This window comes from Dromiciops gliroides, chromosome 1, assembly GCF_019393635.1.
Source record: "Dromiciops gliroides isolate mDroGli1 chromosome 1, mDroGli1.pri, whole genome shotgun sequence".
NCBI lineage: Eukaryota > Metazoa > Chordata > Mammalia > Microbiotheria > Microbiotheriidae > Dromiciops > Dromiciops gliroides.
Genome location: NC_057861.1, coordinates 234,715,772 through 234,739,167, shown reverse-complemented (window position 1 = coordinate 234,739,167; position 23,396 = coordinate 234,715,772). Strand labels below are relative to the sequence as shown.

General features: G+C 37.9%; 1 protein-coding gene across 1 annotated transcript in view; it reads right to left on the bottom strand.

The window, feature by feature from the left end:
- Positions 1-23,396, bottom strand: part of COLEC12 (collectin subfamily member 12) — a 237,183-nt gene that overhangs the window by 30,111 nt on the left and 183,676 nt on the right. The window contains exons 3-5 of the mRNA XM_043978630.1: positions 18,195-18,317; positions 2,942-3,040; positions 1,125-2,171 (exon numbers count right to left, since the gene is read on the bottom strand). Coding sequence (XP_043834565.1) covers positions 1,125-2,171; positions 2,942-3,040; positions 18,195-18,317 — 1,269 coding nt within the window. The remainder of the gene's footprint in view (positions 1-1,124; positions 2,172-2,941; positions 3,041-18,194; positions 18,318-23,396) is intronic.

Here is a 23,396-nt window from a genome sequence, read left to right as displayed (position 1 = left end):
TTGGATTTTTTTGGCCATGACAACTCTGAAGACTATTCAATTTAAATCAACAAATATTTATTAAGCTCCTGTGAAGTGCTAATCACTGTGCTAGGTTTTGGGAATTCTGTACAATGATACCAAATCAGTCCCTGCCTTCAGGGATCTTACATTCTATTATCTACTATATCATTGAGATGATACAATTCGTATTGGTTGAGGAAATACAATGAAAAAATAATGGACCCTTGAAACATCAAAGTCAGGTATGAATAATATTAAATACTTAGATTTTCACATACAGGTCCCCTTGAGTTCTACGTATTTGAACATGTTTTTTATTGATGCCCTATTATTACAAATTTTCTAATAGAAAATTATCTGATCCAATTTCTTGTACATGAGCTGCTTTCCAGAAATAGTGAATTAAGTTTGCCCTCGGGAATTCTCATAAAAATTAACTTTGCTAGAGCTATGTAGCACTGTTTCTCAGTCTGACGTGCCCAGATGCATGGAGAAAAACAGATCCGTTTTCACTCAGGTCCTGCAAAACTTCTTATGACCCCCCCCCATATTTAACCTCATCTTTTAATGCTCACAAGAGTTTGAAGACAGACTGGGATGAGGACTTTTCAGGCCATCAGGTTGCTAAATTGAGACTCTATAATTCAATTTACTCTCCTGTGGAATATGGCATAAAATGGATCAGTTTTGGATTCTGTACCAGGGTTCTAATCACCAAAAGGACCTCATTATAATGTTGTCTCACTTACAATATGGTCCTGTAGCCTGGGGTCTGAGGACTGTACTTAATTTAATGAGGCAGGAACTGGATAAATGATATCCTTGTGACTTGGAAGAATTAATGTAACTTATAAAGGGGTTTGACATATAACTGTGAAAGAGCTAAGGCCCTGGAGAAATTGGACTAATGTCTTTTAACCTTTAGTTCACAGTGCCACCACAAGCTGTGATGCTTTGTTGTTGTTGTTTTTTGTATTTTTTTTGGGGGGGGGCAATGAGGGTTAAGTGACTTGCCCAGGATCACACAGCTTCTAAGTGTCAAGTGTCTGAGGCTGAAGATGTGATGCTTTGTACCAAGAACAGAATTAACAATATAATCTAAAGCTAAGGTTTCTATTTACCTTGCAGTATTGTGAAATTCTTGATGAGTTGACCATGCTTGGAGTCTACCAGCTTCATTTCCTCCATGATCACGGACAAGTTGGCTACTTCAATATCTAACCTTGATCTCATGACATCCTGCTGCATCCTGAGAGTTGTAGAATCCAAACGAATGTTGGCCAGTGTATTGTTCAAGGCGGTTAGGTCATCTGTGTGTTTGGTTAAGGTGTCTGTACAAGTTGTCCTGACATCATTCAGGTTGCTGGTCAGCGTCCGCAAGTGGTGGGCTGTATAGCTGATATTGCTAATAATGTTAACAATATCTGTTTCAAAGAGTTGAAATCTTTCCTCTAGCTGATTAAACTTGGTGGTGGTTCTATTCTCTGACTCTTTGTGGTAGTCTTGAAGGTCTTTCAGGTTCTGTTCGTTGGCTTGTGAGATAGTAGTGATATTGTCCAATTGACCATTGAAAGAGTTAAGTTGGCTATTCATGTCCTCTAGAGTATCGTTGTTAGCTTTGGCTAAGGCAGAGTTGTTGGCAGCCAGCGTTTGCAAGTTCTGCACTTTCTCCTTAAGCCAATCGGTGTCCTTCCTTGCTTGAAGGAAAACCTGTTGCAGATTTTGGAAATCGTTCTTAATTCGCTGGATAGCTTGACTTGTGTCATCCACAGATCTCTGCAGACTGCTAATTAGGTTCCTTTGTTGCACTTGTGTTAGGTTCAGGTTGTTTAGGTTCATGATGACCACGTTATGGGAATGCATTTGGCTCTGCAAGTTTCCCTGGAGAACACTTGTGTCTTGCTGCAGATTGTTGACATAGCCATTGTAAGCTTGGAGGGTTTTGTTGACAGTGGTGATCAGGAAAGAGTTATTCTCCAATGTTTCTTTCATTTGACTCTGCCTGTCATCCAGTATATTACCACTCTCCTGTAACTTCTCTAGTGCATCCTTATTCTTGCTGGTTTTCTCTGTAATCTCGCGAAGTTGTTGTCTAAGGTCCAATATGTCTGATCTGAAGGAGGAAAGTTCAGTGTTGGTGCTCACAGCTTTCTGCCCAGTTTGGTCCCCTAAAATAGAAAATATTAGTAATGAGACATAATGCCATTGAAGGGAGTTAAAAATAAAAGGGTCATGGCTGCTTTTTAGGGTCTGATTTTTAATTGACATGCACTGGTGTGTATGAACTTTGGGAGGTATGATCTAGGTATGCATAGATTTAGATCTACATGCATATGTTCCTAAACTGGGTAGCTTGAACTCTTAACAACCTAATTTATATTGTTGAATCTCAAGAATGCCCAATATCAGGATTGCCAAATGACTATGGTTGAATGACTCTGTGCCCTCAAAATTTTCCCTGCTCCAGGCCACAGGGTAGGATATCATAGCGGGAAATAACTCATTGCTCTTTAATCATCACAAATGTCTTTTTTTTACCCTTTGGATAAAATAAAAAGGAGGAATAGAATTTGCAGCTCCTCTTTTAGATAGGAAACTAATTTATGCAGCTGTTATTTATAACTGGAGGCATATTAAAATAAACCTAGAGTCTTTAATAAAGAACCTTTAATGAAGGGCATTTATGGCATTTTAAGATCAGGATGGGTCTTAAGATTTTATTTGGCCTACTAAAGATTTTATTGGATTTATTCCCAAACCAATCCTTAGCTTTAAAATGTTCTGAACTGCATCCAGTGGAAAGAGTCTACTGACAATGCAAAATCTAAACATTCTTCTGGCTGCCTGTGATCGAACAAGAATTCTGCTAGAAAAAAAGTCTTATTTATTTATGCAAATTAGAATTAGGGGACTACACTTGGCTCTATTTTTGGATTACCTAATTTCTTCAGACCACTTTCCACTTCTGTGAGTTTCTCGTTGTATCTTAGATGTGATGTCTCCATGCCACCTGTGACGTTGTCCATTTTCTCTACAACTGACATTTGAAAAACAATGTGTTAGTAAGGCGAATTCTTATTCATGCTTGGTTTTTTGGTCATAAGATGGGCTGCTGTTTCATTATAGTAACACCTTAAAATATTTACATAATGGAGTGATAATAAAAAATGGGGCAAAAACTAAAGTAATCTGGGTCATATAAGGAAAAACAAATGATGAATCCTTAACTTTGACTGTCTTAAAACCCGAGTTAGATGAATAAGTGGATATTTGACATTTGTGAAAATAGCATTTTATGATTTCCAAAGTACCTTCACAGTGTTGTGTCATTTATTTTTTTTTTTTTACAACAATCCTATGAAGTAGCTGTGGCATCTTTCAGAGGAGAAAACTGTGGCTCTGGAGACATTAAATGATGTGCCCAAAGTGGCACAATTAATGGATGGCAGATCTGGAGCTCGAAAACAGGTCTTCTGACTCTCAGCGTACTTTCCATTTTACCACTTGAGAATATTATATTCTCCTCTGCTCTGGGATACTTTGCTATGTCTTGGATGTTTTGCATATGGCTTGGACCTGACATAATTTTAATATGCCATGGGAATTTCCACTCAGTATCATATTCTGTTTGGCATTTGTAATTCACTTATTTCCCTAGAATTTAGGCACCAAACATATGGCTCATTTAGGAAACAATTTTCATCTATTAGTCTATTTTATGATCCTTTTTAACGTATCAGGCAGCTGCAACATGCTTTTTGAATAGGAGAGATCATTGAAGGTCAGAAAAGGTAACCCACTCAAGCCTCTGTCACAACAGAAGTTAAAAAGTATTTGACTCTCTGTCTTCTGTTGTCAGTCAGTCAGTCAACAAGCATTTATTAAGTACTTACTATGTACCACACACTGTGATAAGGATTCAGGATACAGACAAAAGCATGGCCTCTGTTCTCAAGGAACTCAAATTCTAGGGGTGGTGGGGAAAGACAACGTGCAAATAACTATATACAAGATAGCAGGACACAGAGGAACAGAAAAGGCTGGTTGGTCAAAGTCACCCTATGTCTAGGCTGCCCTTCTACATACCCTATCCCTCTGCTAGTGATGAATAATCTAGGGCAAGTTGTTGAAATCTTATATAACTCATCCAGTGAACAGAGTCAGTAGTCAGGGAGAGAAGGCTACCATCTACAATAGAACGGTGAACAAAAAAGTGGTAGTATTGGGAGCTGGGGTCTATGTGTTTCTCTTTTTTTGAAGGTTGGGAGTGGATTAGCATTTGGAAACTAAGTCTTTTTTTTTTTTTTTTTGCTGGGGCAATGAGAGATAAGTGACTTGCTCAGAGTCACACAGCTAGTAGGTGTCAAGTGTCTGAGGCTGGATTTGAACTCAGGTTCTCCTGAATCCAGGGCTGGTGCTTTATCCACTGTGCCACCTAGATGCCCCCCTGGGAACCAAATATTATAGTTTGTTCCTTGCAGGATGGGAATATTGCCCTTTGCTTGCTCCTGAAGGGGAGAAAACAATGAGTGAGAGAATTGAACTCAGTCTTTAAATGTATTTGTGATTTTATTCCTTTTCCCGATTCTATAAATATGTAATGGGAGGGGGCTGTATTGAGGAGCTGATGTAACCCCTCATATGGAAGAGGTGGGGAGCCTACTTCCAGAAAGGCATGATGACATAGAAGGGGAGTAACCTGCTCCTGGCATTGTTTGGGGTCTGCTGCTCCTGCGTTGATTGGCTGCACAGCCAGAGTTGGGGTGCATTCAGAAGGGCAGCAAGGTGCAGTTAGCCAGGGCCAATTTCTTGACTTTTATTTTTTTTCTCACTGGTGTGTTCAAGCAAAGAGGCAAAAACTACTGAAATTCCTTGTGGGAAGAGACACCTTCGCCCTTTATCTCCCTTGTGAAGCTGGTCGGATGTGGCCTCTGAGCGAATATACAGCCCTGCTATAGCTTTGTCTCTGGTGTCCTCTTTTAGGTGAAGGAATTTGGTGATGGCTGTGACTTTGCTGTCTTTGAAGGATCGAGAGACAAGTCACCAGGAAATCCAGGACAGAAGTCCACAGAAACTTTTGTGGCTAGCAAGTCTAGCAGTGAGGCCCTGAGGAAGGAGCTGAGTGTCTCTGTTTACTAGTGGGATTGATTCCAGAGGTACTGAAGACTAAGACTCATCTAGTACCTATGCTGAATTTGGAAGTGTAGAAACTATACTAAGTATGAACTCATTCTCCTCAGAGACTGAGGCAGTATAGGGGAGTGTGTGCCCTTAGGTGTTGGGGAAATGTTTGGACTTCTGTTCTTACTATATCTTTTCAGTAATTATCTATTTGTGAAAGCTGACTGATATTAATTGGTTGAGTGGAATTGGGGTGCTAATTACTGTTGTATGACAGTGTGTAGGAACAATGGAATGGGGGGGTTCTATCAGATTGTTTCAGAGAAAGAAACCCGAATCTATCAAGGATATCCTTTGAATCCTGAAGGGAAATGTAGCTTTCCTCATTCTGGAAGATGGAATCTAGAACCATCACTAGAAATATGTAAGTAAACAAATACCATACACAGAGTTTAAAACGTTCACCCCTTTTTGGATTGTCCAGTCAAATAAAACTATGTTGTAGTTAGATGAACAGAACTCAGGAAAATATAGATGAACAGAGGAGTTGGGGTTTTGTGGAGGGATTGGAGCTTTGAGTTATTCTGATTGGCTAAATTCTTTGACTAATAACACCCCTTAGACACCATGTGACTCTCCAGTCTGGCCATTTTCACCAGTCTCCCTTGTTAGGGAACTCTACCAAAGACCATGCCCTGGGAGTTTTAACTCTTTCATTTCTGGAATGTCTGTCCTGGGCCATTTCATTCTCCTAATTAGTGACTACCTCTCAGATCACGATTTCAGAAAAGTCCTAGCCATGTTTCACTTCAACTCCCCCTTCTGGCCATTTCCTCCACAGCCTGCCTTAAGACTTAAGACTGTACCTTAAGACTTCCAGGTGTTTAACACATTATCTCTTTCTTCCTATTAGAGTGAGTTTCTTGACAGCAGAGACCGTCTTGCCCTTTTCTTTTTTTGGATCCCTAATGCTTTATAGTAAGTGCTTAATAAATGCTTTTTAAAAAATTCATTCATTTGAATATCATAGCAACCCTATGAAATACATGTTATAGGCATCATTATTCCCGTTTTTCAAATGAAGAAACTGAAGTTCAACAAGGTTAAATGACTTACCCATAGTCACACAGCTAGGAAGCATCTGATATAGGATTTGATACTAGGTTTTTCTGACTCTAGGTCCAACACGCTACCACTATGAAAAAAATTTACTGATAAATTTTGTATCAACATATCCTAGAGATCACCAGTCTGCTTTCAGCTGAATACCAATGCTGCCTCTCTGTTGGTTGCAGTAGATTTTAATTTTTTTAAAGAATGTTTTTCAGCAATAACTTTTTTTTTGGCAGCTAGGTGGAGTAATGGATCCAGTGTAGGACTTGGAGTCAGGAAAACCAGAGTTTAAATCCTGTCTCAGGCACTTACTGGATGTATGACCTTGGGCAAGTCACTTAATCTTTTTTATACTCAGTTTTCTCATCTATAAAATGGGGATAATAATAGCTACTAACTCATGACGTAGTTGTGACGATCAAATGAGATAACATGTAAAATGCTTTGCAAACCTTAAAGAACTATGCAAATGCTAGCAATTATCATTATTTATCTTATTTTAAGCAAGTGAATAGGTATAGGTCATTTTTATTTCTTCAAATCTTCTAATAATTAAAAAGATGAAAGGGAAGCAAAATGAATGATATGTCCGTGTAACCAGCTTCCCTCCAATGTGGCTGGTCTCTATCCCTGAGTAGAGTCACTTTATTGCCCCACCACAGCCTTTTCCATTGAGAAGATTCCCTGATTCCTGAGTCTTGGAAGGAGGAAAGTGCTGCGTGAAAGGCTGTGGTATTAGAATTAGCTCCCAAGTGACAATGACAAAAATGCCTGCAGGGTTGATCCTCAGATAACAGAGAGACTCAGTACAACTGGGGCCTATTGATAAACTTTGGACAATACTGTAAGTTGACAATCAAGTAACATCGATCTAGATGTAATAATGTTCACACTTAGCTTATTTGTTTTGTTCATGTGTATATTTCTTAGTCCTTAGGAACAAAGTGTTAGTTACAACTGCCTCAGGAAAGCAGAAATAAAATTATTACACTGTGGGCAAGAACAAGGAAAAAAAGTTATAATGTTTACACGTTTAGATTCAGGCTTGATTCTCAAGTCAAAACATGTGCCTCAGCCTGTGCCGAAACCACAAGAAGGACTTTAAGACTCGCCCTACTTTGCTGGCAGCAAGAGATTCCTCTAAATATGCTGATGGTCACCCATTTTCCCCCCTCTTTATTATTCTTCTATTTTGGTTTAAAGAGTCATAGAGTTGTAAAAAAAAAAAAAAGAAAAAAGGAAGAAAGGGATACCTTAGGTTTACACAGTTTTAAAAAGAAAACAAATACATGTTTTAATGAGAGTATTAATTTTTACTTGAGCTTACTAAAGGAACTACCTATTTGCCCTGTATACAAGTGTTAATGAGGTAGCTTCATGCAGCCCTGTGTGTATCTGTGTATGTGTGTATATTTGGGTTTAAAAATAGAGCTTGAGTGTGAGCTCCAAACTTCAAGCTTGAGAAGATGGCAGCTTTCCTGCTGCAAACAAATAGCAGACTGGTTGTGATCCAGAACTAACACTTGCTGTAATATCCCACAGCATTTTCCTTGGTCCTTATTATTAACTTTTTAACACAAAACATATGTTATCTTACTCTAGAGACCACAAGTCTATCAACCTATGGCCTTGGTTAGATAACTCTTGAAGAAGGAAAACCATCATTGATAGAAAAATGATATCAGCAGCCTGGTTTATAAGGCTTCTTCTTCTTTTTTTTGGTGGGACCATTTGTTTTTAGATGGAGCATTTCTCTTCTGCATTATTGATGTTTCAATGATTGTGTAAGAGTTGGGGCAGCTAGATGGTGCAGTGGATAAAGCACTGGCCCTGGATTCAGGAGGAGCTGAGTTCAAATCCGGCCTCAGACACTTGACACGTACTAGCTGTGTGACCTTGGGCAAGTCACTTAACCCCAACTGCCTCACCAAAAAAGGAAAAAAAAAAAGAAAAAAAAAGAGTTGGAAAATATTTTCAACTTGGCCCCTCCTCCACCCAGATCTCCTTTTTCTAGCACCCAGATGTTTCCCCTTCCCATAACCTGGATCCAAATGCCAATTTTATCTTGATGTTTGTGAAAATACTTGGTGATGATGTTTTCACTCACACCCTCCTCCTCCTCCTCCTCCTTCTCTTCACCTTCCACACCATATCTATCCTTCAAGTCCTAGTTCAACTCTTGTCTCAACTCTCACGCCTTCTGAAACTATTCTACCTTATACCAATCTCTCCTTTTTCTAAACCTTTACAACACTTTTTATTTATATCATACCACAGATGTAGATCTAGAAGATATGTAAGAATTCTAGTCTTAATCTGTCACTTTACAAATGAAGAACTGAGATTCAGTGAGGTTTATGACTGGCTCAAAGGCACACAGATATTAGGTATTTGAGGCAGAATTTGAACTCCGATCTTCCTGCCTTTCAGTCCGTCATTCTATCATTATGAAAAATTTTTATTGATGAATTTTGTTTTGATATAGTCTTCAAATCCCTAAAATATTCCCTGTTGAATACTCCTAATGTACAATTGTTGAAATACTTATGCAAAACAACATGAATTTGTGCTTAAGATTTATACTCTAGTAGTTTTCTATTAATAAAAAAGGGGCAGGTGACTTGCTTTACAAATTAGTACAGTACTGATTAGTGTTTTTAATTAAAAAATTTTAAATCTGAATTTTGTTTAAAATTGTCTTCATTTACAAAGTTTTGACATTTAAAAAAATAATTATGTTATGAATGGCTTTTCCTGGTTTTTAATATACAATCATGTCTTGGTTTTATTAATTTGGTTTCACTGTCTCTAAAAAAGTTCTTAGTCTTCTTGATCAGTTTAATTTTTTAAAAATAAAAGTATTTTATTATTTTCCAGTTACATGTAGAGATAGTTTTCAACATTTGTTTATATAAGATTTCCAATTTCAAATTTTTCTCCCTCCCTCCCTTCCTCCCCCCCTCCCCTAGATAGCAGGTAATCTGATATAGGTTTTATATATATATATATATATATATATATATATATATATATATATATATATATATAAAACATTAAACATATTTCTGCATTAGTCATGTTATAAGAGAAGAATCAGAGAAAAAAGGAAAAAGCTTAAAAAAGAAAAACAACAGCACCAAAACCACAAGAAATAGTATGGTCCAATCAGCATCCATATTCCATGGTTCCTTTTTTTTTTTTTCCTGGATTTGGAGAGCCTTTTCCATCATGAGTCCTTTGGAACTTTCTTGTACCATTGGATTGGTGAGAAGAATCTAGCCTATCACAGTTGATCAACACATAATATTGATGATGATGAGTTTAATTTAAAAATTATTAATTCCAGCTTTTAATTTTCAAAATCTCCTCTTTTAAAGCTTGTTTGGGCATTATTAATTCATTGGCAAAGACCCTATCAAGTTCCTAAGTTTTAGAATGGAAGTTTCTGAAATCATTGTAGAATTTTTTTAGGTTTTACAGGAGAATTAATCATGCAGAGCTGATCAATTTCTCTTGATTTTCCCTCTTATTACAGCATCTTGTCTTTGTTTAATAGTCTTGAGTTATTAAAACTAATCTGTTGATAACATAAATTGCTTTTTAGTGGCTGCTTTCAAGCCTCTATCCTTGATGTTAAAACTCGAGAGCATAACAATTATATTACTGAGTGGGTCAAACATAGGGTTCCCTTCCCTCAATATCCTATTGAGTGTCATTCTGTCATCTATTTCCAATACAGGTAATTATTTTTTGCTATTATTTCCTGCAATACTTGGATTCTTTGTTTCTTTGTATTTTTCTGGAAGGCCAAGAATTTTCAGATTTTCTGACTATATTTGTGCTTTCTATCTCTATTACTTTGGTAGGTAGAGACCTAACTTATTCTTCCAGCTTTACAATTTTATTTTATCTTATTTTTTGAGGCAATCAGGGTTAAGTGACTTGCCCAGGGTCACACAATTAGTAAATTTCTGAGGCTGGATTTGAACTTAGGTCTTCCTGACTACAACACCAGTGATCTATATACCGTGCTACCTAGTTGCCCCCAGATTTATTATTTTAAAAAAATTTCTCTATTGTTTGTTTTTTAGTCTCATAATTTTTCATTCTACCTGAGCCATCCTGTTCCTCAGGAGTTCATTGCTTAATCTACCACTGTTTCTATTTTATCAATTGTAAGGTCAACAAATGTCAATTAGAACTCTTCCTTCAGTGAAACTATTTCCAATCTTATAGAGGCAGATCTTTTACATTTACTGTGACTAAATCACTCTGGACATTCTTTCAGTATATCTGTTTTTTCTTCTAGAAGTATAATTGTTGGCTGGGCATTTCTCTGTCTGCATCCCATACATCTCACCACAGAGACTAGCTGTATGACCTTGGGCAAGTCACTTTACCCCAATTGCCTCAAAAATCTGGGGCCATCTCCAGTCATCCTGATGTACATCTTGCCACTGGACCCAGATGGCTCTGCAGGAGAGAGTGAGGTTGGTAACCTTGCATAGCCCTTCCTCGCTTAAATCCAATTCAGTGAAAGTCATGACATCACTCTGATGTCCTGGTCCTCTTTGAGAATGAAGGACAAACAATAACAACAACAACAACAACAACAACCACCCTCATGTCTGGAATGCTCTCCCTCTTCCTCTCCAACCACTGATCTCTTGGCTTCTTTTAAGTATCAACCAAAATTCCACCTTCTACAGATACCTTTGCCAGACCCTCTTAATGCATTCCCTTCTGCTAATTAATTCTTATTTACCCTGTATGTAGCTTGCTTCATGTATATTTGCATGATGTCTGCCCATTTGATTGTAGGCTCCTTGAGGACAGGAACTAACTTTTGCCTCTGTTTTAAAAAACTCAACACTTGGCATAGTGCCTGGTACATAGTAGGTGCTTAATAAGTGTTTATTGATTGAATGATTGTTAAAGTCTTGTCCTTTCCTTCTGGAGATTTTGCTATGCTTTCAATAATATTCATGTACTATATTAGGGCTTTTCTTGCTTACTTCTTTCTTTCTTTTTTTTTTTTTTCCTGCCATGTTTTTTTCCCATGAGGTTTTTTTCAACTTTCTTTTCTTTTTTGTTGTTATTTTTATTTAATTTGGGGTATCTGCCATTGTTTTGAGATGGTTCAGAGGAACTAGGCTTAGTCATTACTATTCACATCACCATCTTGCTGCCAGTATTTAGCATTTATTAGACATACTGTTGTTTCTCCAACCAAATGGCAAACACTGTGAGGATTCTGTCAGTCCCTGACTTCATTAATGGCATAGTCCCTTCACTGATGCAGATTGCAATCTTGCCATGTCCTATGAGTTGCTATAGTCAATAATTTCTTCATTTAGTGATCAAATTTATGGTAATGGGCCTTAGGTAGCTTGGTCCTTGGATGAAACACACACATTATTTTACCAGAATTATAAATGGAGCCTTTTCAGCTTGGTTAGACCTATTAGAGATTGTGCTTCCCTGGTATAGTCTTTGAGAATGCAAAGCTACCTCCATACCATAATGACACACTGGAATGAGACTTGAGAGGAAATTCCATCTCTATGCTTTTCTTTAATCATCAACAAACACTTATCGCACAACTATTATACTGAAGGCACTCCCTTAGGGACTCAAAGCATGAAGAGGGAGACAAAATGGTGTAATAGAAAGAATTCTGGGGAAACCCAAAGCTCTAGTTTCACTCCCAGTTTTGCCATGTAACTTGTATTGCTTTAGGCAATTCACTTTATGTTTCTCACTATAAAGATCTCAGTTTTGGGGCGGCTAGGTGGCGCAGTGGATAAAGCACCGGCCCTGGATTCAGGAGTACCTGAGTTCAAATCTGGCCTCAGACACTTGACACTTACTAGCTGTGTGACCCTGGGCAAGTCACTTAACCCCCATTGCCCCTCAAAAACAAAAACAAAAAACAAAGAAGATCTCAGTTTCCTTTTCTGTAAAAGATAAGATTGGGCAAGATGATATTTAAGCTTTCTTCCAGCTCTTAGTTCAAATGAATTAAATTAAAAGCATTTATTAATAACCTTCTATATGCAGAGCACTATGCTGAGCTTTAGGGGAGATCAAAGTTTTGAAAAAATATAGTTCATATCTTCACAGTCAATAAGGGGATATGACATATATACAAATAATTTCAATACAAAAGAACATAGAAGTACCTTAGAAAGATGTGAACCAAAATACTGTTTGAAGTATAAGCAGGAAATAGTTATCATTAACTGGGAGAATAAGAGAAAGCTTCATGGAAGAGATAACATTGAGCTGTGTTTTTTGTTGTTTTGTTTTTTGTTTTGTTTTGTAGGGAAATGAGGGTTAAGTGACTTGCCCAGGATCACACAGCTAGTAAGTGTCAAGTGTCTGAGATTGGATTTAAACTCAGGTCCTCCTGAATCCAGGGTCAGTGCTTTATCTACTGTGCCACCTAGCTGTCCCCAAGTTGTGTTTTGAAGAATGGAAGGAATCTAAGTGACAGAGAGGGAAAGTTAAGTTTTCTAGTTCTCTGCCTCTCATTCTTAATTCCTTTTTAGTTAATTTAGAGTATGTTACCAATGACGACTTAGACTCTAGTTAGTAGTCTAGTAAGAGATCTTATCAGGAATTTGTCTGATAAAAAAAAGATGGTGAACAGAGTGGTATAATGGTTCTCCAAGATAAAGAACAAAAAGAAGGCACCCCTTGCATTGGAGAAGCCATTCATGGAGTATTTATGGGTAAATATAAATGGCAGGCTGCATCAGTGGTAAGATTACATTCACTGATGAGATAATAAAATTTTCAAAGTACTAAAGAAAAAACACTGGACTCTATCCAATAAAGTTGAATTATGGAAATACAAAAACCCCTGAACTTATTACAAGACTGTTTCATGGCCTGGATCCCAACAATGGCTGTATCATAATCCTTCAGTTTATGTATGTAAGTATAGATCTTTGGTCCAATTCTTATTTAATGGCCATTTCTTTTTTGGCAAAGGCGAATTCTTTGTGTGATTGTTGAAACATTATCAATTATCTCTGAATGATTCTGGAGAATGAGGAAGGTGCTACACATTTGGAGATGGGCAAAATGATCTGATTTTCCAACAAAGGAAGAAAACAGAGCCTGCAAACCATAGGTCAGTCAGACCGATTTAAATTTCTGCCAAATTGCTAGGATGTATTTTTAAAGAAATGGTTAGTGAACATCTAGAAAAAGAATTGAAGATCATAAAGAGCAATATGACTTCATCAAGGACAGGTTATGACAAACTTACTCTCTTTCATTTCTCTCTCTCTCTTGTCTTTTCTCTCCTTCTTTCTCCCTTTCTTCTCTTTCCCTCTCCTCTTTCTCTTTTCCCCTTTTGCTCTCTCCTCTCTCTTTCTCCCCATTCATCTATCTCTCTTTGTACCTGTCTTCTTCTCATTATAGCATTTGACGAAGTATTTCATACTCCTAATATGGAACACATAGAATAATCTGGACTAGTATAATTTGATGGATTCAGAAATGTTGAATAATCAGACTGGAAGAGTAGTCATTATATGTCAACCTGGGAGAATGACTCCAGTGTACCAGGGAGTGTGCTTGCCCCACATTTCCTTGACATTTTTATCAATGACTTGGATAAAGGCACAGATGGTGTTCTTACCAAGTTTGCTGATAGTACAAAGCTGAGAGGGATAATAAACACAGTGGATGACAGAGTCAGGATTCAAAAAGATTTTTACTAGGACATTGCGTTAATTCTAATAAGATGAAATGTAACAGGGATAAATAGAAAGTGTAACATGGTTTAAAAAACCCACTACCTTCCAAGTACAAGATGAGGGAGGTCTAAGTAGGGGGAAGATTATCTAAAATGTTATGGTCTGATGTGGCAACCCAAAAAGTGGTTGTGACTTTAGACTGTATTGAGAGTCATAGCTTCCAGGTAAATAAGGAGGTGACAGTCCTATATTATTGTGTCCAGATGAGGCCACATCTGGAGCATTGTATGCTTTTGTGGGGCCATTTAAGGAAGGACATTGACAAATTGAGAATCTCTAAATAGTGAAGGGTCCCATGTTCATTCCATTCAAAGATTAGTTAAAGGAATGGGGGTATGCCTAGCCTAGAGAAGAAAAGACTCACGGGGTCAGAACAGTTCTCTTCAAAATTAAACAGAAGGATGGATCAGAGATTATTGGACCTGGAGTCAGGGAGCCCTGAGTTCAAATTCGACCTCATACATACTAGCTTTGTGATCCTGGGCAAGTTGCTTAATCTTTGTTTGCCTCAGTTTCCTCTTCTGTAAAAGGGAGGAAAAATAGCATTATTATTTTAGTGTATAATAGCATTACTTCTCAGGGATGTTGTAAGGATAAAATTAGATAATATTTGGAAAGTGCTTTGTAAACCATAAAGTGCTACATTCTTAGTAATATTATAAATTTTATTTAATATTAATTATTAATATTAATAACACTATTAATACTAGGAACAATGAATAGAAGGGGCAAAAAAGCAAATTCAGTTCTGATATGGGAGAAAACTTCCTAACAATTAGAACTATCCAAATATGGAATGGGACATAGATGAGTTTCTACTCCCTGGAAGTCTTTAAGTAAAAGCTCAACAATGTTTTGTCTAGTATAGCTTAGAAGGGATTCTTTTTCACATATGGGTTGTACTAAATGACCCCTGAGGTCTCCTATGACTGAAATTCTGTGGTTCTCCTTTCCTCTTGAAAAGATGTTCCAATGGTTTTCTTGACTAATAATTCCAAATATTCAGGAATACACCAGCTAGTTATGTGCTTGTGTGCTTTGGATCAGTAACAATTCATATCCGCCTTTTGGAATCTTTATCTTTTGACAAGACTCAATTTGGGAGCCACCTCTGCTTTGAAACCTTTCCTGACTCTCCTCCCACCCATTTGCTCAAAACGCTTCCTCCTTCCTCAAATTTTACTTTATATTAATTTATCTGAGTATATGTTATATTCCCCACTACAGAATATATCCTTGAGGTCAGGTGCTGTTTTTGTCTATGTATCTCCCTTAGCACCTTTCACAGTACCTGGACCACAGTAGGTGCTTAATATATCTTTGCTGGCCTGGATTGAATGACAGGTTAAAATGACAGGTTTGTTTTATTTACTTTACTCTTGTTCTCTGCTGAACTACAAAGGTTAGGGGAAAGTGTACAGGTAAACTTTTGGTGAAAGGTAACAACAGTGTACAAAATGTTATCAATCAGTGGTTTTTGCTCTTTCCCTAGAGTAGCCAAAGAATCTGCAATAAATGATGTTTTCAAAGCAGCTTTGTGAGCCATAAATCACAGGCATATTGAGGACATCGTAAGTGAAGAGTTTAGAGGAATCCCTGCTGTTCACATAAACCTTTTCGCTGTAGTAATGCTATTTTTTAAAAAAGTGTAATTTTGGGTCTATGGAAGGAAGGAAAGAAAAGGGAGAATGGATGGAGGTGAATGGGGGAGGTCAGGAGGTAGAATTTCAAAAGTTCCTTTGGAATATATTTCCACAAGACTCAAGATCCAGTACATTTAGAACAAACAAGTGGTATCAAAAAATAAGTCTTTGAAGCTATTTTGCTTAAGATTTTGCCTGTGTAATCTGGTTACTGAAACTGCCTCCCCATTGAGAAAAACCATTGCAAAGGCATGGGATATGCAGGTTTTTGTAAATAGCTGAACTGAAAAGAGAGGAAGTAGGCAAGGAGTACATGAGAAATATGTGCTTTTGAACACGATGCCTGAAAAAAACCCTAGGATATAGAAGAACTGGGTGAGACCAAATAGTCATAAGCAGTGAGGGGATGTTTGCAGTAAAGGTCTAAGGAGGATCCCAGGAGGTTTTTTTGTTCACTATTTTTCTTTTTAAGGTTATAAAAACTGAGGAACTAACATCTAAAAAGGCTTGCAGAATCTTGCTTTTGGAATTTTCCTTGTGCCTTAAGAAGGCACAAAGTTTCTCTGAATTATTTCCTAACAAAACTAAAAATTAGCCAGCAGTTAGATAGAGGTAAGTAAACTCTTCAAAGGCAAGGAATGTGCCTTTTCTTTCTATAATAAATGTTCAACTCCAAGGGCTTAATACACTGCTTTATAGGAGCCCCCTATAGAGACTCAATAAAAGCTTAATTGTCACCACTTGATTTTTAGTTACTGCTTTGCCACTGGCTCACTAATCATGTTTACACAGACTGAAAGAAATAGAAAGCTGGCTAATTTGATGAAGTCAGCTAATTTGAATCATTCATAACAAAATAAAGCCTTTCTTTGCTTTTCTAGTAGTTTTTTTTGGGGGGGAGGGGAACACACTTTCAGGGGACCACAGTTCTCTAATATATGTGTGTGTGTATATGTATATATATGCATGTGTGTATATATAAGTATGTATATATATATATGAGTATACACACACACACACACACACACACACACGTAGACATAGACATAGATAATCTGAGAACAAATCACTTCTACTTTTTGGACCTCAGTGGAAAATACAGGTGTCCTTCACATAGGTGAGGCTACCATAGCCAAAAGGGAATAAAAGGCCTGGTAATTTCCCAGTTCTTTATTGTCTGAATTCATCAGAGAATCAATGGGAAGTTCTACTCCATGCTTTATTCTAGGTGTACCTGGCATTTAGGGGGCAGATTGAAGAATAGCTCAGGAAAATGCCTATCTGTGCATGTGACAGGCAATGTATAACACACAGTTCTGAAGAGAACAAAAGGTGTGAGGAAATGGCTAAAATACTCGGACATTTAGGAGATCTTCCCCACTGCACGCCCTCACCCTAAAGTAGCTGCAGTGGGCACTGTGGGAGGAGCAGTGAGGGAGTGAGTCTCTGAATTTTCCTTTTCCTGTGTCAGTTGCACAATCTGTCAGCCGGAGGGAAGGCAGCTGAAGCTGGCTGCTGAGTTAAAGTTATAAATATTAGTAGACTTCATCCATGGCTGTTTCTGTGTTGAAATCAGAGAAATGAGCCTAACGTGGATATGTCTAGGAAGAGTTCCATGGTTCTTTGTTGTTTTCCACTGGTGACTTTGAATTATGATACTTTTAGTCACACAAGGGGAAAAAATTCTCCAACTGGAGAAGAAAATTGTACTCAATCAGATTAATTCTATGGAGTATGAAATAAAAGGGAGATGAGATATTTGAGAAAAACAACCAACCAACTTCCCCTTCCCTTTCATTCAGGAAAGTTAAGTGATTTTACCTACATTACCTTTTAACTTCTTCAAGGTAGCATTTATATTGTATTACAAATATCATAGACATCAAACTAGCCAAAACCAACTGTGACTACAGTAAATCTGCTAAGGAGAAAAGGAGGAAGTGGCTATGTAGACACTGGCTGAAAGAACTAGTAGCCATGGAGATTTTTAATTTTATTTGGCCACTGCTACTGTGGCTTTCCCAAGGTTTTCGTATGACCACTAAGATAGGACAGGAAGAGACCGAGGAAGAAAGTGGAGCTGGCAATGATAATTCACTTAACAGACAAGGACAATTACACAACCCTGAAGACCTGAAAAACAAAAATCCTCACATAGGTGGGAGAGAATCATCACTGAAATAACTGAGGCTAAGGATGTTTTTCCCCTTTAAATTAAAAAAATTTTTTTTAAGTGAGGCAATTGGGGTTAAGTGACTTGCCCAGGGTCACACAGCTACTAAGTGTTAAGTGTCTGAGGCCGGATTTGAACTCAGGTACTCCTGACTCCAGGGCCGGTGCTCTATCCACTGTGCCACCTAGCGGCCCCTGTTTTTCCCCTTTAGATACTATGGTTGCCCTAAAGTGACAAGGCTTCAGGGTCTGAAGTTATGTCACTAAATTCTATACAAGTAAGATATTTAATTTTTATACTCATAGATAAATCACTTTTCATTCCATAGTTATTTAACTTGCTATTGGAAAGGAAAATTCACATCGTACATACCTTTGTATCCCAGAATGGCTACTGTAATTGTTAGCAAGGCACACAGAATATATAATAATATGATAGAAAACTTCAGTGCCCAGTTATTTTTACATTTGGTACATTGTGTTCCTTCTTGAATACCTGCAAGAAAAGATATATTTTAAGAACTGTGCCCAGCAGTGTTATTTTGAAGTTTTTACTCTAGTATGTATTCAAATACACAGAAAGATTAAGAGGATCACACTATATCTACACAAAGACACTACATTTGTATATCTCTACTATAAGTAGTGAGGTAGTTAGGTGGTGTACTGGATAAAGTACTGGACCTGGAATCAGAAAGACCTGGGTTCAAATCCGGTCTCAGACACTTACTAGCCATGTTACTTAATCTCTCAGTTTCTTCATCTGTAAAATTAGTGGAGAAGGAAATGGCCAACCACTCCAGTACCTCTGCTAAGAAAAGCCCACATGGGCTTATGGGGAGTTGGAAATGATTGAACAAAAGCTACAAGTAGTATTTTATTTTATTTTATTTTATTTTATTTTATTTTATTTTATTTTATTTTATTTTATTTTATTTTATTTGCGGGGCAATGGGGGTTAAGTGACTTGCCCAGGGTCACACAGCTAGTAAGTGTCAAGTGTCTGAGGCCGGATTTGAACTAGTAGTATTTTTTTAAATGGTCACATTCCTTGTGTATCATGTTAGCAATATAAAACATTTTGAGGGACTCTCCATAGGAAATAATGATTATATTCCATATGATTAGGAAATAGTACATGGCTTTATTTCAAAGCATGGAACAAAATCTCATTACAATAATAACATTTCAGTGAAAATCACTACAACAAAAGTATTTCAAAGCCCCAGTCCCAGTTTATTTCTTTTTTTTTTTTTTAGCAATATTTGACAAAAGAAAATTTTTAGCACAGTGGAAGAGTCTCAATTTTGTTGTTGTTCAGTTGTGTCAGTCATGTCTGACTCCTTGTAATGTCATTTGGAGTTTTCTTGGCAAAGATACTAGAGTGTTTTGCCAGTTACTTAATTTTACAGATGAGGAAACTGAGGGAGAATTAAGTGATTTGCCTAGAGCCACACAGCTAGTGTCTCAGGCTAGATTTGAACTCAGGAAGATGAGTTTTACTGACCCTTGCCTTGGCACTCTATCCACTGTGCCAGCTAGGCCCCGCTCAGAGTTTAGATGGTCCTTTGAAATTCGTTGTAATGGAATCTCAGTTAAATAGAAAAAATTACAGACCTGTGATTTTACTGGTTTAAGGAACTTCTGGTGAGTAACCCCCCTCCACCAATCAGCAGCTGATTTGTACTATAGGTTAGAGTCACTGAAGAACTGGGAGGTTAGGTGACTTTCCTATGGGTCACACAGTCAGTACCTAACAGAGGCCAGATTTGAGCCCAGGTTTTCCTGATATAGTCCACTACCCACTTGACCATGTTGCCTCTCAGTAAAAAACACAGAGCATTTAAAAACCAGAATGTTTAATTAACCATTGTGCTTGAACTGTGAGGATCTATAAGATATGGACTATTAGTCTTTATTTATAAGTTATGGTCTGGTTTCAGGACAAAGACTTTGCTTTGTTGGTGAGAGGAAGTAAAGTTTTAGTGTATAGTCAGTCATTTCAACCTGTTTAAAAACATACTGGTCTGAGTGGTAACCAGCTGTCATTTCTGTAAGTACATACAGAAAGCAAACCATAAAAGGGGAAATTTCCATCCGATTGATGAGAAACACAGGAGACAGACACTAGATATTTTAATGTGAAAATCATGTTGTAAAGAATATCAGGAATGCATTTGTTTTCTTGACCCATTTTTCTATGTGCCTCTTACTAATAATGTCCTTTGGGAGCTACAGTTTATAAGCGACTGATCGATTGTATTATGCTAAATAATTCTTGATGGATAAATGATGAGGATTAAGCCACAGCTGAAGTTATTCTCCTTCAACTTGTAATTTTATACACAGTAACATTCTTTGGTGGAAAAGCATCTTCGGCCCTGTTTATTGTAAAATGATGAGAAAAACAGAATGTTATGATGACTGAAATTTAACTTCTTGGGCACACCCATGCCTCCTTGTGTCAAATGCCTCGAGGCTGTAGGCAAAAGTAGGATGGATTCAATCTGGTGATTTCACTGGTTAAGACAAACAATCTGGATCAAAGCTGACCAATACCTAATGGTTTATTTGGCAATTAATAATCAGTTGTATTGACTGTATGGATAAGCATGAATCATGTTCTAGACACACTCCAATTTTCCCATCCCCTATCCCCCCACCTTTTTCTCTTTTGGGGAGAGGAAAACACTTGTTTACTTGTAAAGTAACCAGGATCTTTTTGTGAAACAGGATATGCTTTTATACTCTGATGTTTTCAGCATACTCAGCCTTTATTTCCCGACCCAAGCTTTCCTATAGGGCATTAATGACCTCTAACCTTACTTGTTGGCTCTCTTTGCATGCTTTCCCTATAACAAACATTTTAACAAAAACTTATCAGGAATATTATGTACAATGATCTATGGTAAGGGAGGTGGCATTGTCACATATGAAATTTAGGAAGATTACTCTGGCTGATGTACGAAGGATAGATCTTGCCTCTGATGAAGGAGTGGCTCTTCTCCTTGCCAAAGAAAACCTCTCTACATGGATCCTATCTCCTCCCATCTTTTCCAAAAGATTTCCCCTACAATCATTTATTCTCTCTCTCACTCCTCTTCTCTCCCTCTTTCCCTCTCTCTCTCTATCTTATTTTCAGTCTCCCTATCTCCTGGCTTCTTTCCTGTTGCCATCCATGTCTCTCCCATTCTTTTTTTTTGCGGGGCAATGGGGGTTAAGTGACTTGCCCAGGGTCACACAGTTAGTAAGTGTTAAGTGTCTGAGGCTGGATTTGAACTCAGGTATTCCTGAATCCAGGGCCAACGCTTTAACCACTTCGCCATCTAGCTGCCCCCCTCTCCCATTCTTAAAAAGATCCCTTCCTAGAATTGCTACTAGCTGTTGCCCATATCTCTCTTCTTCTTCTTGGCTAAAAGTCTTTTTTTTGAGGGGGGGCAATGAGGGTTAAGTGACTTGCCCAGGGTCACATAGCTAGTAAGTGTCAAGTGTCTGAGGCCAGATTTGAACTCAGGTCCTCCTGAATCCAAGGCCGGTACTTTATCAACTGTGCACCTAACTTCCCCTAAAACTCTTGATATCTATAATGGATATATAATTTATTCTTGTAATTGATATATAATCAAATTCCTTGAGATCTATAATTGTTAGTCTATAATTGATGCCTCCACCTCTTCTCCTCTCATTCAGTTACAAATAGTCTGCATTCTGGCTTCCTATTTCATCGTTCAAGTGAATCTGCCATTTCCAAAGTTACTGATGATCTCTTAATAGGCAAATCTATTAAAAATCCCTAAATTCTTACCCTTCTTGACTTCTTTGCAACCTTGATACCATCTCCTCCTGGATACTTTTCTCTAAATTTTGATGAGTCTATTCTCTCCTGGTTCTTCTGTTGTTTGACCACTCCTTTCTCAGTTTCTTTCTTTCTTTTTTTTGGAGGGGGGCAGGGCAATGAGGGTTAAAAGACTTGTCCAGGGTCACACAGGTAGTAAGTATCAAGTGTCTGAGGCCGGATTTGAACTCAGGCCCTCCTGAATCCAGAGCTGCTGTTTTATCCACTGTACCACCTAGCTGCCCCTTCTCAGTTTCTTTTGCTGGATATTCATCTATGTCATGTCTACTACTTGTAGGTACCCCCCCCCCAAGGTTCTAATCTGGGCCCTCTTTTCCTGCCATATTATTTCACTTGGTGATCTCATCAGTTACCATGGGCTCAATTATTGTCTCTATGCAAATGATGCCTAGATCTAATTTACCCAGCCAGTTTTTTGAGCTCTAGTCATGTATCACCAACTGCCTTTTGGATATCTCAAGTTCCCTTCAAACTTTCCCTTCTTCCCAACTTTTCTATTGTAGTTGAGGGCACCACCATCACTCTAGGGATTTAGACTCCAATCTCAGTGTCATCCTTGACTCATCACTGTCACTCACTATTTCATTGCCAAATCTTGGATGTTCCTTTGTAACATTTGTTGTATCCATTCCTTGATCTCTATTCACACAGCCACAGCCCTATGTTTGACATTTAAAACTCTTCACAACTTGATCCCTCCCCACCTTTCCAGTCTTCTTACACTTTCCTCCCTTTTGTACACTTTAAAATGCAGTTATGCTTGTCCACTTACTGTTCCTCACCCAGGACACACCACTTTCTGTCTGTGTCCTTGTACTGGCTGTCCCCCAAGCCTGGAATGCTTTTCCCCCGCGGCTCCTTGTCTTACTTTTTGACTTTCTTCCTTATTACCTTCCCTCTGAGACCACCTTCCATCTACTTTATATGTGTACATAGATGTGTAAATATATGTGTATATAGATACACATATATATCTTATATCTACCTAGTTATTTACCTGTTATCTCCACGGTGCTTGGCACAGTGTCAGGCACATAATTCATTTTCAATATGTGCTTGATGACTGGATTGAACAAGGGAGAGAGTGGAGGAAGCAGATGGATTGGAAAGCTATAAGAATACCCTAGGCAAGAAGTACTGAGTGCTTGAACTAGGATGATAGCAGTAGAAGAGGAGAGAGGACGGATGGCAGAAGTATTGTGGAGATAGAATCACCAGGACTTGGTCATTAATTAGAAATGAGAAGGGAGAGGAATGAGTTAAAGATAACTCAAAGATTTAATTTTTATCCTGGGTGATAATAAAAATGGTGGTGACAATGACAAAAATAGAGAAGCGAGAAGGAATGAAGATAGTCCTTAGAGGAAAAATGAGCTCAGTTTTGGACATGTTAGGTTTGAGAGATTGGCAAAACACCCAGGTGATTATATTTAGCTGGAATTGCAGGAGTGGAACGTAGTTTGAAGATAGTGAATTGGGCTCAACTGCATGGAAGTGATAACTGAAGGCATAGGAATGGATGTAGTTGCCAAGAGGAAAGAGTATAAAGAAGAGGGTGAAGGGAGATGAATTTCAGAGTTCAGAGAAAGGATAACTAGAATCCTGTGGCCCAAGTTTTTATAGGCTCAAGGATGACAAGATGCTCTCAAAAAAGAAATTCTGTTAATGAACACATTTAGGGGACGGGGTGTGGGGGGGAAGAGAAGCAGTCCCCTGAGA